The sequence below is a fragment of the Pagrus pagrus genome (assembly GCF_965226575.1).
Source record: "Pagrus pagrus genome assembly, chromosome: 2".
NCBI classification, from domain to species: domain Eukaryota; kingdom Metazoa; phylum Chordata; class Actinopteri; order Spariformes; family Sparidae; genus Pagrus; species Pagrus pagrus.
The window spans coordinates 198,070-214,223 of NC_140186.1; the positions used below are offsets into that span (position 1 = coordinate 198,070).

Below are 16,154 nucleotides of genomic sequence, written 5' to 3' on the forward strand. Positions count from 1 at the left end.
ATACAACTGGAGTTACATCCAGGTAACTAACTGACTGAGTAACTTCTTCTTCTTGAGAGTACATGCACATGTATGTGTGTATATGTGTGTGTACAGTACAAGTATGTGTCTATATGTGATTGTGCACATGAATGTTTGTAGCTGATTGGACTTCCTCATAAAATAAAGTTGATATAATAATAATATAATAATGATGATGATGTTTCCAGACTGCTGCAGGTCATGTGACTCATCTGAACCTGGTTCAGTGTGTGTGAGCCTCCAGCAGGGGGCAGCAGTCTCTACCTGAGCTGGACTGGCTGAACAAACTCTTTGCGGAAGCGTTTGAGTTCGGCACTGAGTGGCTGCTCTCCTCCCTCCATCTGGTCCGCCTCGCTCGGCCTTGGCTCCGGGATCTCAAACCTGAACCAAATCACAGACCTGAGATCAGTCTCAGAGCTGCTCACAGCCTCGTTAACGAGGGAAATTACAGCAGAGTCAACGGTTCTGCTTTAATTGTCCTCCTGACACTATGTTTAAGAACTTTTAAAAGATCCTCAGATAAATTAAATGTTCATGTTTTGTCTTTTACGTTTCACTTTTACATATCTGTCATACGGAGGAGTCAACATGGAGACATAAAAATCTATTTTAAACTATTAAAAACTTCATCGTCACAGCTCGGTTAGACCTTCAAAAGAAAACCTCATCAGAGTGTCAAACAGATCTCAAGGTTAAAGGTTTGATCCTCCAATAGAAGCATTCTGTGTATCCTGCAGCAATAAACTGTGTTCATTCATGTAAGAGACATTTGAAGTACGTCCAACATCAGACTGTATTAAATCCATCCGCTGTTCAATCAAACAAAAGTTATTGAATAGAGGCAATAAATACGTTTACTTCTGCTGAGCTCCATATATTCAGCTATACAGTTTGATGAATGTTGGTGACGATGGCAATAACAAGTCAACAATTCATTGTCTCACATACAACTTTATTAATATATCTTATATCTTATCTGTCTCCAGGGTGATCAATCAACATCAGTGATCTGAACAGAGATCAAAAGAGAGGCAAAGCCCCGCCCCCCCGATGGACCACCATGGGACCACCTTATTCAGAAAAAAATACATCCAATCGTAACAAAGAGAGACAAATACTGTCCCTGTACTGGAGGACACAGCGTCTGTATGGAGACCACAGCGTCTGTACATGGAGACCACAGCCTCTCTACATGGAGACCACAGCTTCTCTACATGGAGGACACAGCATCTCTACATGGAGACCACAGCCTCTCTACATGGAGGACACAGCCTCTCTACATGGAGACCACAGCGTCTCTACATGGAGACCACAGCGTCTCTACATAGAGGACACAGCCTCTCTACATAGAGGACGCAGCCTCTCTACATGGAGACCACAGCGTCTGTACATGGAGGACACAGCCTCTCTACATGGAGACCACAGCCTCTCTACATGGAGACCACAGCCTCTCTACATGGAGACCACAGCATCTCTACATGGAGGACACAGCCTCTGTACATGGAGACCACAGCCTCTCTACATGGAGGACACAGCGTCTCTACATCGAGGACACAGCGTCTGTACATGGAGGACACAGCCTCTCTACATGGAGACCACAGCCTCTCTACATGGAGACCACAGCCTCTCTACATGGAGACCACAGCATCTCTACATGGAGGACACAGCCTCTCTACATGGAGACCACAGCCTCTCTACATAGAGGACACAGCCTCTCTACATGGAGACCACAGCGTCTCTACATGGAGACCACAGCCTCTCTACATGGAGACCACAGCCTCTCTACATGGAGACCACACGTCTGTACATGGAGGACACAGCCTCTCTACATGGAGACCACACGTCTGTACATGGAGACCACAGCCTCTCTACATAGAGGACACAGCCTCTCTACATGGAGACCACAGCGTCTGTACATGGAGACCACAGCGTCTCTACATGGAGACCACATGTCTGTACATGGAGGACACAGCCTCTCTACATGGAGACCACACGTCTGTACATGGAGACCACAGCGTCTCTACATGGAGGACACAGCGTCTCTACATCGAGGACACAGCGTCTGTACATGGAGGACACAGCCTCTCTACATGGAGACCACCAGCCTCTCTACATGGAGACCACAGCCTCTCTAAATGGAGACTCTACATGAGAAAAATGCCTTCAAAGTTTTCATACTGGCCAGCCAAACACGTTGCAGGTACAATAGTGGTGATACTTTCAATTAATACCTTTATAGGGGGGGAAATTGTATAGAAAAAAAAAGACCAATGATATGACCTTTGACCACAAAATTGTAAATACCGCACTCTGCCTTTGTATTACCGCGAACAAGTAGAGCACTATTACAAAGGCTAGGTGCAGTATCTACAATTTAGATGTGTTCTGAACATAACTTTTTTGGATTACTTATGCATTTTTATTTCATGTATTTGGCTTGTACTTTGTGTATGACTCTTTATAATAAGTTGAGAGTATTGAAATTGCTTGTAAACTTCAATAATCTACTTTAGTCCTCATGTCCCTCTCACATCGCAGCCCTAAACAATTGAATAGTTTGGTTCCAACTCACTGTATCCACCATTTTAATGAATTTTCATGAATCATTTTTGTTATATGAAAAGGTTTTAGGTTATATCAGTGAACCTGCAATTGGGATAGTGTTCTGTGATGTATCTTTAAAAAAAATGCTATTTTGTTGTTATCACTGGAGATGCACAATAAAAAATACACGATTTAGCATTTTGAAGAATGGATTTGAAATCAAACCCTTCAATTGCATTGTCACTATTTTTCCAAACATCCTTAACATTTTACACACAATCAATAGTATTTTGGTTTGTGGATTTTCATTTTAATTAGAAAGTTAATTCATTCAATTCCAAAACTGCACTTGGAAATAATTCATATTACAGTTTTTGGCAAGAAGTAGCAAAAGACAATCAACAATTCATAGAGGTCACTCAGTTACATTAGTTTGAACTATTAAAACCATAAGGACTACAGATACTGTGAGGAGAACAGATGCAAGAATGAGAGAGAGAGAGAAAGACAGAGAGAGAGAGAGAGAGAGAGAGAGAGAGAGAGAGAGAGAGAGAATGCATAGTGTGTGTGTGCGCGTGCGTGTCCATGTCTTTTCGCTACTTTTCACTCCTCCTCAGCCAAATTCTCCCAAAAGTGACGACGGTGTGGGGGCATCAGTGGGCAGAGTTTAGAGATGATGTCCATCTTCTTCTCCCTCTCTACCCCCTTGTCTCCAGGCCTCATCTGCCCAGGATACTCCAAGGTCACCTGTCAAAATCAATCAATCAAATCAAATCACTCATAATTGCCTCACTTGCCTATAATTGCAAGTTGTACAATGTTTAAAGTTCTTCATGTGATATCTTATGCTTTCTTACCTTCTTCATGAGGAAGTCACATTCTGTGTACTCCACTTCATCATGAGCCATTTTAATGAACATGTTCCTGGAACCCCTTCTCAGCTGGATGATGGCCATTCCAGACAGATTTGGCACCTTTTTCAGTTTGGTCACTGAGTGGCCGCTGCTCCTGGCAAGAATGTTTGTGCACTGGTGTTCCACTACATTCACTCTGCCAGAATTGGATGACGCAATTACTCCCTCGAAGTCTTCAAAGTCCAAGACGACACCTCCAGGTTGTTTCCTCATTGCCTTTTCCACCCCATGGTGGAAGCTATCCGCACTCATAAAAGTGTGTCCTGGCTCAAAATATTTCAGGGTAATTGTATGAATGTTGTTTGCGGTGTGATTGACTACTTTAACCAAAGTGGTCAAAAGGGTCCAGTTCTTGTTCTGTGCCATGCAGTTGTCCACCCAGTAGGTCACAGAGCGCACATCCCACTCCTGATGAAGGGAGGTGACAAATGCAGATGCCACTTCTGCTGCTGATCTTCCTGCAATCCCCTCATGCCAAACCACAGACAATGTCTTCTTCTTCGATGGTGCGAATTTTCCAACACTTGCAAAGGTCTCATGGAATGCAGTGATTCGACGAGTGAAGACTGCTGCCTTCACTCCTGGCATCCGGGGCAGCATGATTACTTTCTGCAAGTCGACACTACGGATGACCTCATCCACCTGCTCCTTTTCTGCATCCATCCGGTAGTGGTTTCTTGCCCTCTCCGCTCTCCCCTTGTGGTCCTCCCACTCTAGGCAGCCGTGGCATGGGGTCATGGCATCAGCCTGGTGCTCTTCTGTCAAGTGGACCTCGTGCCGCAGGCAGTGTTCGCACTCCTCCTTCCCTAGCTTTGTGAAGCTGATGTTGAGCTCCTTCACAGCCTTCCTGTACGGTTCATATGAGCCTTTCGCGAACTTCTGCCTGTAGTCCTGAAACATAGACTTGATGTTGATGTCACTCGGCAGATACCTCCTGTTGGGGGCATGCTCTCGCCTATAATGGCTTATAGATGGATGGAACGACTCGCTGTGATCGTACATTGGAGTCAAGTCGATCTTGTTGGCGGGGGTATGCCTTCCCCTTCTCTCCTGTGGTGGGCCCAGACCTGAGGAGTCAGCACCACCCAAAACTGTCGTTATCAGTCGGTCATTTTTCGGGTGGTACCCTAGGGTGGATAAAAACATGACTTTGCAAACCTCATGTCGCTGGCCCTGGTCATCATTGAGGTGGAATTTGTATGACCACTTGCGCCTGCTTGTGCCCCCTGTGGTGAGTTGCTTTGTCTTGTCTTTTGACAACATATGGAATATAAAGCCTTTCCTATCTGCATAGGACATCTTCCAATATGCACCAAATATATCACTCCTCTGGCTCTCTGTTATGTTGGTCGTACACTTTTTTCTGCATATTAGGCCACAAGGCTTCCTAAGTTGTGGGTTCTTTTGTTTGTCAGCCCAGGATGGCTCTTGACAGTTAATGCTGCTGCTAACATCATCGCTACCATCCTCATCCTCATCACCTTCATCTTCTGGCACATACGTTAAATCTATTTTATCACCTTCATCCTCATCCTCCTCCTTCTCATCCTCATAACAACCATCTCCCTTCACCATGCACTGTTCTTCCCTGTTAGGTGTAAAATAATTCACTTCTGAATGGGTCGAATGGTCCTCAACTTCTGCCTCCATTAAGTCAAACAAGCTTTTAAAGGTACTCTTCCCTCAGTGTCTCATCCTATCCATCTGAATGAAGTTGGGCTCTCTCATGACATACTGCAAAATCAAAAAGAAGAATGTGATTTTCATAATGAACTTTAAATTTGTTTAGTAAATATTTGTTTTTCTCCCACATAATTAGCATGCAAGTGTTTTATTCACTACATATAAGTTCATAGATCTCAATGGTATTACATAATAGGCTGTAGGCTATTCATGAGATTACTATATAGTCCATTGTCAACATTCATTAAAATAGAATATCTGTGTGTCGCCTGCTCCCTTGAAGTTATACGCCATCATTAAATTACCCTAATTCCATCAGAAAGCTGCATCAACATGGCATGCTGGTAGGCTTATGTGCGCTCCTGTGCCTGCAGGGAGCGCTATTGCGTCTTGTGAGTAACAAATGCAAGTATCCTATGGCTTGTGCGGACTCGGTCTGGAGCGTAATAACTTCAGGATTGCCATCTTAAATAATTATCCTATATTAGAAAAATAATATTTGGCCAATGCGTTTGCATGAGAAGACGTTGTGTTGTTGCGTGAGACCGTGTGCCCTGGGTCAACATTGATGACGATTATTTTATTAGCATTTTATCTTACAGTGACAACTGCAAATCAGATATTGAGAACGTTGACTATCTATCCACACCAAAACAAATGCCTCTTGGCAATTACTGTATATCCCAAACTAGATTTAACCTCAAAAAGAGTGACTTCCAATTCATGAGGCACCTACATTGATATATATATTTATATATTTATATATATATATATATATATATATATATATATATAATAGGGCGCCTACAATATAAATGAACCGGAGAAGTCGCTTATCTCGATGGTGGTTTTGCAACCCTTGAACTGTTAGCGTGTGAGAAGTAAACAACGGAGCAGGCGCTGCACAGCGCTCCTCAGGAGATCAGCTAACTTGAGAATGCTAAATTAACAGTGACTTTCCTGGAGTCAGTTGGACTAGCTGTCCCAGAACGAAAATAGTTTCAGAAATGAAGACAAGAAACAAAGCAGCGACGGGATCGTAATTGGATTATGACAACGTTTCCAAAATGGAAATATGCTGAAGGCTTCAAGGGAGCAGGTAGGCTAAAATGGTTTAATACGCTAGCAGCTCGCTAGCTTGTAGCCTAGCGCGAGGCTAGCTTATGATAATTTATTTAGGTCATTTGACAGGTTAGTTGTTGATATTTTTCCATCGTCCTTACCATTGCCTGGATACTTGCGTTTCAAAGCAAGTTCCACCATGAGTTGTTCTCGGGATTGTGCCATGATGATCAGTTTTAATAGCGTATAGCAGCTTGTTTGCTTATTGATGGTGGCGGATGGGTCTAGTAAGGCAGACAGCAGTATCTACTGCGTCAAAAAGCCGGGTGAACGAAGGCTGAACGCAGTAACTTCACTTACTGCGTTTAGCCCTGATATTAGGTTGGATTTTGTAGTTACTGCAAATTTGACATATTGATTTCTCTAAAATGGGACACAGTTGGTTCAAGAGGTTTTGTCATAAGACACAGGAGGTATTATAAAGCCCATTTTCAGTCTAAACTCATTTTTGACAAAATACGTAGTTACTGCGCATAGCCTTTGTAGGGCAGAGTACATGGAGACCACAGCCTCTCTACATGGAGACCACACGTCTGTACATGGAGGACACAGCCTCTCTACATGGAGACCACAGCCTCTCTACATGGAGATCACACGTCTGTACATGGAGGACACAGCCTCTCTACATGGAGGACACAGCCACTCTACATGGAGACCACACGTCTGTACATGGAGACCACAGCCTCTCTACATGGAGACCACACATCTGTACATAGAGGACACAGCCTCTCTACATGGAGACCACAGCGTCTGTACATGGAGACCACACGTCTGTACATGGAGACCACAGCGTCTCTTCATGGAGACCACAGCCTCTCTACATGGAGACCACAGCCTCTCTACATAGAGGACACAGCCTCTCTACATAGAGGACACAGCCTCTCTACATGGAGACCACAGCCTCTCTACATGGAGACCACAGCCTCTCTACATGGAGACCACAGTGTCTCTACATGGAGACCACACGTCTGTACATGGAGGACACAGCCTCTCTACATGGAGGACACAGCCTCTCTACATGGAGACCACAGCGTCTGTACATGGAGACCACAGCGTCTCTACATGGAGGACACAGCCTCTCTACATGGAGACCACACGTCTGTACATGGAGTCCACAGCGTCTGTGCATGGAGACCACAGCGTCTCTACATGGAGGACACAGCCTCTCTACATGGAGACCACAGCCTCTCTACATGGAGGACACAGCCTCTTTACATGGAGACCACAGCCTCTCTACATGGAGACCACAGCCTCTCTACATGGAGGACACAGCCTCTTTACATGGAGACCACAGCCTCTCTACATGGAGACCACAGCCTCTCTACATGGAGACCACACGTCTGTACATGGAGGACACAGCCTCTCTACATGGAGATCACAGCCTCTCTACATGGAGACCACACGTCTGTACATGGAGGACACAGCCTCTCTACATGGAGACCACAGCCTCTCTACATGGAGGACACAGCCTCTCTACATGGAGACCACAGCCTCTCTACATGGAGGACACAGCGTCTGTACATGGAGGACTCATGGATTCATGACACAAATCAAACAGGACAGAACAATGTGTTTGTCTCTCTCTCTTCAATACTGTACAGTTTTTTTCTGTGTCCAGTAGAAACAATGATTTGCTGATAAATGATCAAGTAACAGCTGATTGACGGAAGTGTAAAAACTGAACATGATTTTCAATTATAATAATAATAATAATAATAACAATAATAATAATAATAATAATAATATAATGTGTGTAAACAGTCAGTTATTGATGGAACAGAAGGATTCACAGATTGATTGACAGTCAGCATTAAGTGGTGATAAGTTTGATACTCGTGATGTCGATGAGGATTTTAAGGATCCGATCACAAACCAAACTTCATGTTTTCTTCGTATAAACAGTCTCAGGCCTCCTAAGACCGGAGATACAAATGCATGCTGGGTAAAACAGATGTCCCTCCCTTGTGCGAGTTCTGGGGAGGTTACACTATACAATTATAGAAACTTTGATTTGCTGTTTAGGAGTTGAATGATTTGATTTTGAATTCATTTTTAGACCGATTAAATATTATGACTGGAGGCAAAAAGTCTAAATTATTTAATAATCTTCTATCTTCTATGTTTGAGAGTGGCGTTAACCATGGTGACTGGATGTGTGAAACGTTCTGATTGGTCCCTGTTGTGTAGACAGGTGAGCTCACCTCTCCATGAGCAGGTCGAGCAGCTCCTGAGGTTTACAGAAAGATCTGTAGGTGGTCAGAAAAGTTCGCACAAAGTTTGGATCTGATGGAGGAAACAGAGACAGGAAGCAGACTGAAGATCAATAATCAATAATCACAGTTAAAACAGAAAGAAGACTCCAGAACAACAAGAACAATCGATTCTTAGAAAGGAACCAAAGCATCAGCAGATTGATCACCGAACCGTTACAGATATTATACAATCAGCTGTGTTTACTTTGATTATCAATCCATCAATTCATTAATTAATCAATCCATCGATCCATGCCTCTATGAATCCATCAATTCAAAGGTCAATGAATTAATCGATTCATGGATTAATAGGTTCACAGAAAATGATTCTCAACTTGTTTATAATCAATTTCTTAGTTAAATTATTGAGTGAAAAAACACACAAGAACATTTATTCTTCACAACTGTGTGTGTGTGTGTGTGTGTGTGTGTGTGTGTGTGTGTGTGTATCTTCAGTCACAGTGATGAACACTGATCTGACTGGTCAATGATGTCATGTGACTGAAAACAGAGAAAGGAAAGAGGAGGCGTGGCCTCACAAACAATGGGACAGGAAACAGTCCTGAAATAGACGCCCCGCCCCCTACTGCAACACAGATGCATCATGGGAGTCAACATGTTCTCACAACAGAGTGTGTGTTGGTGTTGGGGGTCTAGACAGGAAACACCTTTATCCTTACACACACACACACACACACACACACACACACACACACACACAGATTGTATTTCACACGTAACAAGAAGCTGCGTGCGTATGAAGCAGCGTGTGCACGTCTGTCCGTCACTGTTTGACAAATGATGTTACGCGTTCACACACACGTGCGGTCGCAGTTTCTGATGCTACGCAACCGGAAGTTGATCTGCATCGCGCGCACCAGTCCGCGTACATGAAGTGTCGTCAACCAGGGGAGGCAGCAGCGAGCCAGACACTGCCACGCTGCTGCTCGAGTCCTCAGCGGGACCAGGAGGGTGGATCGTGTCACTCCAGTCATCAGATCTTTGGACTGTCTCCCTGTCTGTCGGCCGCATCCGCCCCCCCGCACCCCATCAGCCTCCCTACCCACTGCATTACGCTTAAAAAAAATAAAGACTCTGACTTACATTTATCTCTTTCATATAATTAATGCATAGATCTATGCTTCTGATGTGAAATGCAGCCTGCCTGACTACATACAGTAGCCTGGGCATCTGGCATAGGAGTCAGGCTGCACATGGACCTGGTGCGCTCCGAGGTGGAGCGGCGTTTTGATCAGGAAGGACTCCGCATAGCTGCAGGGCGAGAGCAGGCAGTTCTTGAGGCGGCTCAGGGGAAACGAGTGGATGTGGGTTCCCTGGAACTGACCCCCTTTCCACCAGAGCGGCAAAGCCTTGAGCTGGACATACTGAGGGATGTGTGTAGGGACGAGAAGTTAGCACCATCCAGGATGTGTCCATCCTGCACACCTTGCAGCCCCAAACCCGCTCCATGCTGTCGGAGGTGGAGAAGCTCATTAAGCTTATTAATCATTGATAAAAGTGCGTGCTTCCCCCGCCCCTCCCAACAAAAATCCTGCCCCACCTCTCAGAAAATAGTCCCGACGTCCAGACCTCTCAGGTCATTTGGGATCTGCTCTCTGTCAAAACTAAACATGGAGAAGTAGCGTTTCGTTTTTATGTTCCACGTTGGAACAAGCTCCCTGAAAACCGTCGGTCTGCTGCAGCTCACAGTTTCCTTAAATCAGGGATGAAGACTTTTCTGTTTGCTGCCTTTGATTAAATCAAACCTGAGCCTTCTTCTCACACTGCACTGTAACTTTTATTCTGTTTTATCTGCCTTGTTTAGTTTTTATATCTGTCTCCTGTCCCATATACTTAATTGTACTTACATTAATGTGATTAATGTCTTTTTTATGATGCCTGTTGCTTTTACTTGCTGTATATTTTATGTAATGCACTTTGAATTGTCTTGTTGTTGAAATGTACTATACAAATAAACTTGTCTTGCCTGGTGAGCTTTACCATAATTTATTCACTCAGATATTTTCTTTAAAAATGGCTGATATTGAAGTAAATACAAAATTAGGCTTCAGACTTGTTATGCCGAGAAGTGCCTGCCTGCTAAGAACTGCATGCCCGTCACGGGACGTGCACAGCTAACAAAAAAACAAACAGTATCAAGGTCACTAAGTTTCTGCCCGTGTTTTCCAAGTTAGGCTACATCTAATAATATATATACAATTAGACTCTCATCGGCCGGGAGTGTGTTGCAGCTATTCAGGTGCACAAACCTAACGCACCTCTCCAGCGGTCCCAGCAGTCCTCAATGAACTGATCACCTGCGGGGGGCGTGGTTAACTTACAAATGTTTGTCATTGATTTTGTGTCTTATGTGAGAAACAAAGTAAAGAAACAGCAGCAGAACTCTTTCTCTGTCTTCACTGAACACATGAATCATGTCGTGTGTGTGTGTGTGTGTGAGTGTGAGAGTGTGTGTGTGTGTGAGTGTGAGAGTGTGTGTGTGTGTGTGTGAGTGTGTGTGTGAGAGAGAGAGAGAGAGAGAGAGAGAGAGAGAGAGAGAGAGAGAGAGAGAGAGAGAGAGAGAGAGAGAGAGAGAGAGAGAGTGTGTGTGTGTGTGTGTGTGTGTGTGTGTGTGTGTGTGTGTGTGTGTGTGTGTGTGTGTGTGAGCCTGTATGTCTGTATCTCGTATTGATCGATGGCTCCATCTACTGGATGAAAGTGGAACACAACAACTATGGAGGCTTTCATGTACGCGGAGTGTTGCGCACGGTGCAGATCAACTTCCAGTCGCACATCAAAATCTGCGACCGCACGTGTGTGTGAACGCGTAACAACATTTGTCAAACAGTGACAGACAGACGTGCGCATGCTGCTTCATACGCACGCAGCTTCTTGTTACGCGTGACGTAGTTTGCGCACGTCATTTCCGCCTACATGTGAGCGCGTGACAAAAATGTTCAATTATCTTCATGCGAGCGTTAATGCGTGCGTTCGCAAAAAAACGCATGAATGTTACATGTAGTGATTATCGGCTTGCAGCAGTCATCACGCGTGAACGGGGGACCATTATAAGTCAATGAGGAAACTACATTACACGTCAGGCGCTGCTTGCTGCACAGGCATCAAAGCATGCGCGTGTGACACGTTCAGGTAATACGTGCGCACGCAATATGACACGTTTCCACCAACATACTCTACACACATGCGTGCACGCATTTCTCACTGCGCACGTCCTCACTCTACGCACACAGGTGCATCCTCACTCTACCATTTCTCACATGTGACCCCCCCTCCTCCGTGACCTCCACTGGCTTCCTGTCGTGGCCCGCATCAGATTCAAGACCATGGTGCTGGCCTTCTACCGAAAAGCACCCCTCTACCTCCAAGCACTGGTCAGACATCACGCCCCAGCGCGAGCACTTCGCTCTACCACATCAGCTGGCCGGCTGGTACCGCCATCGCTGAGAGCAAACAAAGGCCTCCCAGCGAAGTCGCAACTCTTCTCTGCTCTGCTCTGGTGCCTCAGTGGTGGAACGAACTCCCGACCAATGTCAGGACAGCAGAGTCACTCGGCATCTACTGCAAAAGACTCAAGACTCACTTGTTCAGACTTCACCTCGACCTGCAGAGCATGACTACCTGTCTGATTACTATTTTAATAATGTTATTGTAATTACTTGATGGAGGAGATGTCAGAAAGTGTCCACCTTACAGACCACAGACACATCAAGTCTCACCTGGTTGAGAAGTAAACACCTGTGTGACATCACTTCTTACCTGCGTACATGTGGAAGGTGAGCCTCTCAATCAGTTTCAGGACGGTCCCTGCTTTGATGATGGGGATTCCGGATTTGGACTGGACGTTCTCCTCGAACACAACGTTCTCCTCAGAGTCCGCTTCAGCAAATCTGTACACCTCTGCTGCTGGCAGCCTCATCTGCTCCTCCTTCTCCTCCTGCAGCATGGCTGTGTCCAACATGCGCTCCAGCGTGCTGCGATACTGCAGCGAGATCAGCGCCGCCATCCAGCCGTTCTTCTCCTCAGCGGACTTGGCGGCGAACACCACGCTGTTCCCATCCTTCAGGATGATCTCGAAGGCGTGCCGGTACTCGCCCTCCTTGTCGTCCTTGTCGTTGATCTGGACTTTGCGCATGAAAAACTTTTCTTTCAGCCGGTACTCTGCAGTGGAGCCAGCACCAGGCAGCCGCGGCGGGCCGTGGTTGGACTTACAGCAGATCATCAGGCCGTCAAACAGGAAGATGTGGCGCTCGTGTTTGGCGCCCACACGGGTCAGCGTGCCCTCCATGATGAACTCGTTGCAGCACTGGCCGATGTCCTTTCCCTCCCAGCCGTCAATGTTCTTCTGGATCTCGTTCATTTTCTTGATGGCGAGGTGCTTCCCCTTCATCTGATGGCTGTAGAAACGACACGCTGACTCGCTGCACACCACAGAAGAAGAGAGAGAGCACAGGAGAAGAAGACAGGGTTAATGAAGAACCTGGAGTGTGAGGTCGGGAAGGAAAAACCCATCAGATCTGCAATCGATTCAAGACCAAAGAGTTAGTGGCACGACCGGAACGGCCCTTTAATTTAAAGGAACAGTTCACTAGTTCTGACTGACTGACTGTCTCACTGACTGCCTGATGACTGACTCACTGACTGATGACTGACTGACGACTCACTGACTGACTCACTGACTGACTGATGACTCACTGAGTGAGTGAATGACTGATGACTGACTGACTGAAGACTCACTGACTGACTGAATGACTGATGACTCACTGACTGACGACTCACTGACTGACGACTCACTGACTGAACGACTGATGACTGACTGACTGAAGACTCACTGACTGACTGAATGACTGATGACTCACTGACTGACGACTCACTGACTGACTGACTGATGACTGACTGATGACTGACTGACTGAAGACTCACTGACTGACTGAGTGATGACTCGCTGAGTGACTGAGTGATGACTCACTGACTGACTGATGACTGACTGACTGAAGACTCACTGAGTGACTGACTGATGACTGACTGATGACTCACTGACTGACTGAGTGATGACTCACTGACTGACTGAATGACTGATGACTCACTGACTGACTGAATGACTGATGACTCGCTGACTGACTGATGACTCGCTGAACGACTGACTGATGACTCACTGACTGACTGAATGACTGATGATGGACTGACTGTGTTGATGACGTCAGACTGTCTGAACTGTTGCTGCCCTGAGTGTTGCCTGTCAGGGAACAGGCAGCTCTGATTGGTTGGTGATGCAGTAAATATACAAACATTTTGGATCATAAAGTTTCAGAGTTAGTTCGTTAATAAGTCATTTACATTTTCTTATGTTATTTTGGGATGAAAAACAACTAGTTTCATCGTAATGTTCGCTGGATTTATATAAAATTATATTCAAAAACAATCCAACTGAACGTCCCTGTGACATCTCTGATCCCACCATCACCATGACAACGGACTAAAATCTTTTTCTGCTGATGAGGACTGTCTGTGGTTGAAAGCTCTGGAAACAGCTCGTCAGTGGACCTTGGGTTGGAGTTGTTTTGTCACACCTGTGAAATGTTTACATAAACATGGTAAAGATCTACTTCTTGGTTCACTTCAGCATGTAAACACGTAACCTTCAAGGTGAACTGTTCCTTTAACTCATCATTGGGTTGGTTCTCTACATGCTCATGTGATAAAGGAGTGAGTTCTGATTGGACAACGTCGTCGGGGTCTTTACAAACCAGTGAGGCTGCTCCAACAGGAAGTGAGGTCACAGCAGGAAGACCTCCAACCTCAGCTTGGACAAACAGCTGGACTGTTGCACAAAGACACATTGACATCATCATTGTGACATCATCATCATCACTGTGACAACATCATCACCGTGACACCATCACATACAGCTATCTGCTAGTCCGTTTCAGTGCAGGAAGTTTATCTGACGTCAACATGAAGCTTCATCAGCTAAACAGGAAGTGGTGATGATGATGATGATGATTAAGTTTATTTATGAGGCAACTCTTCCTCTTTTTGTTTCCCAGGAGTGTTTGTGTAACTCTGGAAGTGTCTGATACGTCAGGACGTGAAAAACTTTATCAGTGATTAAAGTAGAAACATTTCGGACGTGTGTGTGTGTGTTTGTGATGTGAAGACAGCATCTTAAGCATGTGGATCAATAAAACAAAGAACGGAACTGTTAATTAAGGACAGCAGTGGTAACAGAGCAGCAACACCTGTAGCTGCTGTTCAGACAGGTGGGAACTTCCTGCTCTGTGATGTCAGCATGTGTTGTTAGATATCTCTGATGTCAGCGTGTGTTGTTAAATATCTCTGTGATGTCAGTGTGTGTTGTTAGATATCTCTGATGTCAGCGTGTGTTGTTAAATATCTCTGATGTCAGCGTGTGTTGTTAAATATCTCTGTGATGTCAGGGTGTGTTGTTAAATATCTCTGATGTCAGCGTGTGTTGTTAAATATCTCTGATGTCAGCGTGTTGTTAAATATCTCTGTGATGTCAGGGTGTGTTGTTAAATATCTCTGATGTCAGCGTGTGTTGTTAAATATCTCTGTGATGTCAGCGTGTGTTGTTAAATATCTCTGTGATGTCAGGGTGTGTTGTTAAATATCTCTGATGTCAGCGTGTGTTGTTAAATATCTCTGTGATGTCAGTGTGTTGTTAAATATCTCTGATGTCAGCGTGTGTTTGTTAAATATCTCTGATGTCAGCGTGTGTTGTTAAATATCTCTGATGTCAGCGTGTGTTGTTAAATATCTCTGTGATGTCAGTGTGTGTTGTTAAATATCTCTGATGTCAGCGTGTGTTTGTTAAATATCTCTGATGTCAGCGTGTGTTGTTAAATATCTCTGTGATGTCAGCGTGTGTTGTTAAATATCTCTGATGTCAGCGTGTGTTAAATATCTCTGTCAGTGTGTTGTTAAATATCTCTGTGATGTCAGGGTGTGTTGTTAAATATCTCTGATGTCAGTGTGTGTTGTTAAATATCTCTGATGTCAGCGTGTTGTTAAATATCTCTGTGATGTCAGCGTGTGTTGTTAAATATCTCTGTGATGTCAGGGTGTGTTGTTAAATATCTCTGATGTCAGCGTGTGTTGTTAAATATCTCTGATGTCAGCGTGTGTTGTTAAATATCTGTGATGTCAGGGTGTGTTGTTAAATATCTCTGATGTCAGCGTGTGTTGTTAAATATCTCTGATGTCAGCGTGTTGTTAAATATCTCTGTGATGTCAGGGTGTGTTGTTAAATATCTGTGATGTCAGGGTGTGTTGTTAAATATCTCTGTGATGTCAGTGTGTGTAGTGACATCACTACTGAGGCCAGAGAGCCTCACGTCTATATGCAGCAACAGAAATGGCCGTGGGAGTTCTGGTCCGTTCCCCTGGAGGAGAGCCTCCCACTCTCCATTATTTCACCAGGCAGTTTTTTTCAGCTACTGAACCTACTGGATTAACAACATCCAGGCTGCTCAGCAGCTGCAGGGACGGGCACAGACAGGATGTAAAAGATCAAGAATGTGAGTGAAAAGACTGTCACAGTCAGAAACTCACAGCCGGTCACCTGACAGTGAAGTTCAGT

At 44.9% G+C, this 16,154-nt stretch overlaps 1 protein-coding gene across 5 annotated transcripts in view; it reads right to left on the bottom strand.

The window, feature by feature from the left end:
• The window catches only part of sos1 (son of sevenless homolog 1), a 44,016-nt gene that overhangs the window by 10,529 nt on the left and 17,333 nt on the right, over positions 1–16,154 (bottom strand). For all 5 annotated transcript variants that reach the window (XR_014624780.1, XM_084382636.1, XM_084382635.1 and 2 more), the window contains 3 exons: positions 12,314–12,975; positions 8,486–8,567; positions 286–402 (listed from right to left, as the gene is read on the bottom strand). Coding sequence is in view for 4 of the 5 variants with exons in the window: in XM_084382636.1 (XP_084238762.1) it covers positions 286–402; positions 8,486–8,567; positions 12,314–12,975 (861 nt within the window). In the remaining variant the exon portion in view is untranslated. The remainder of the gene's footprint in view (positions 1–285; positions 403–8,485; positions 8,568–12,313; positions 12,976–16,154) is intronic.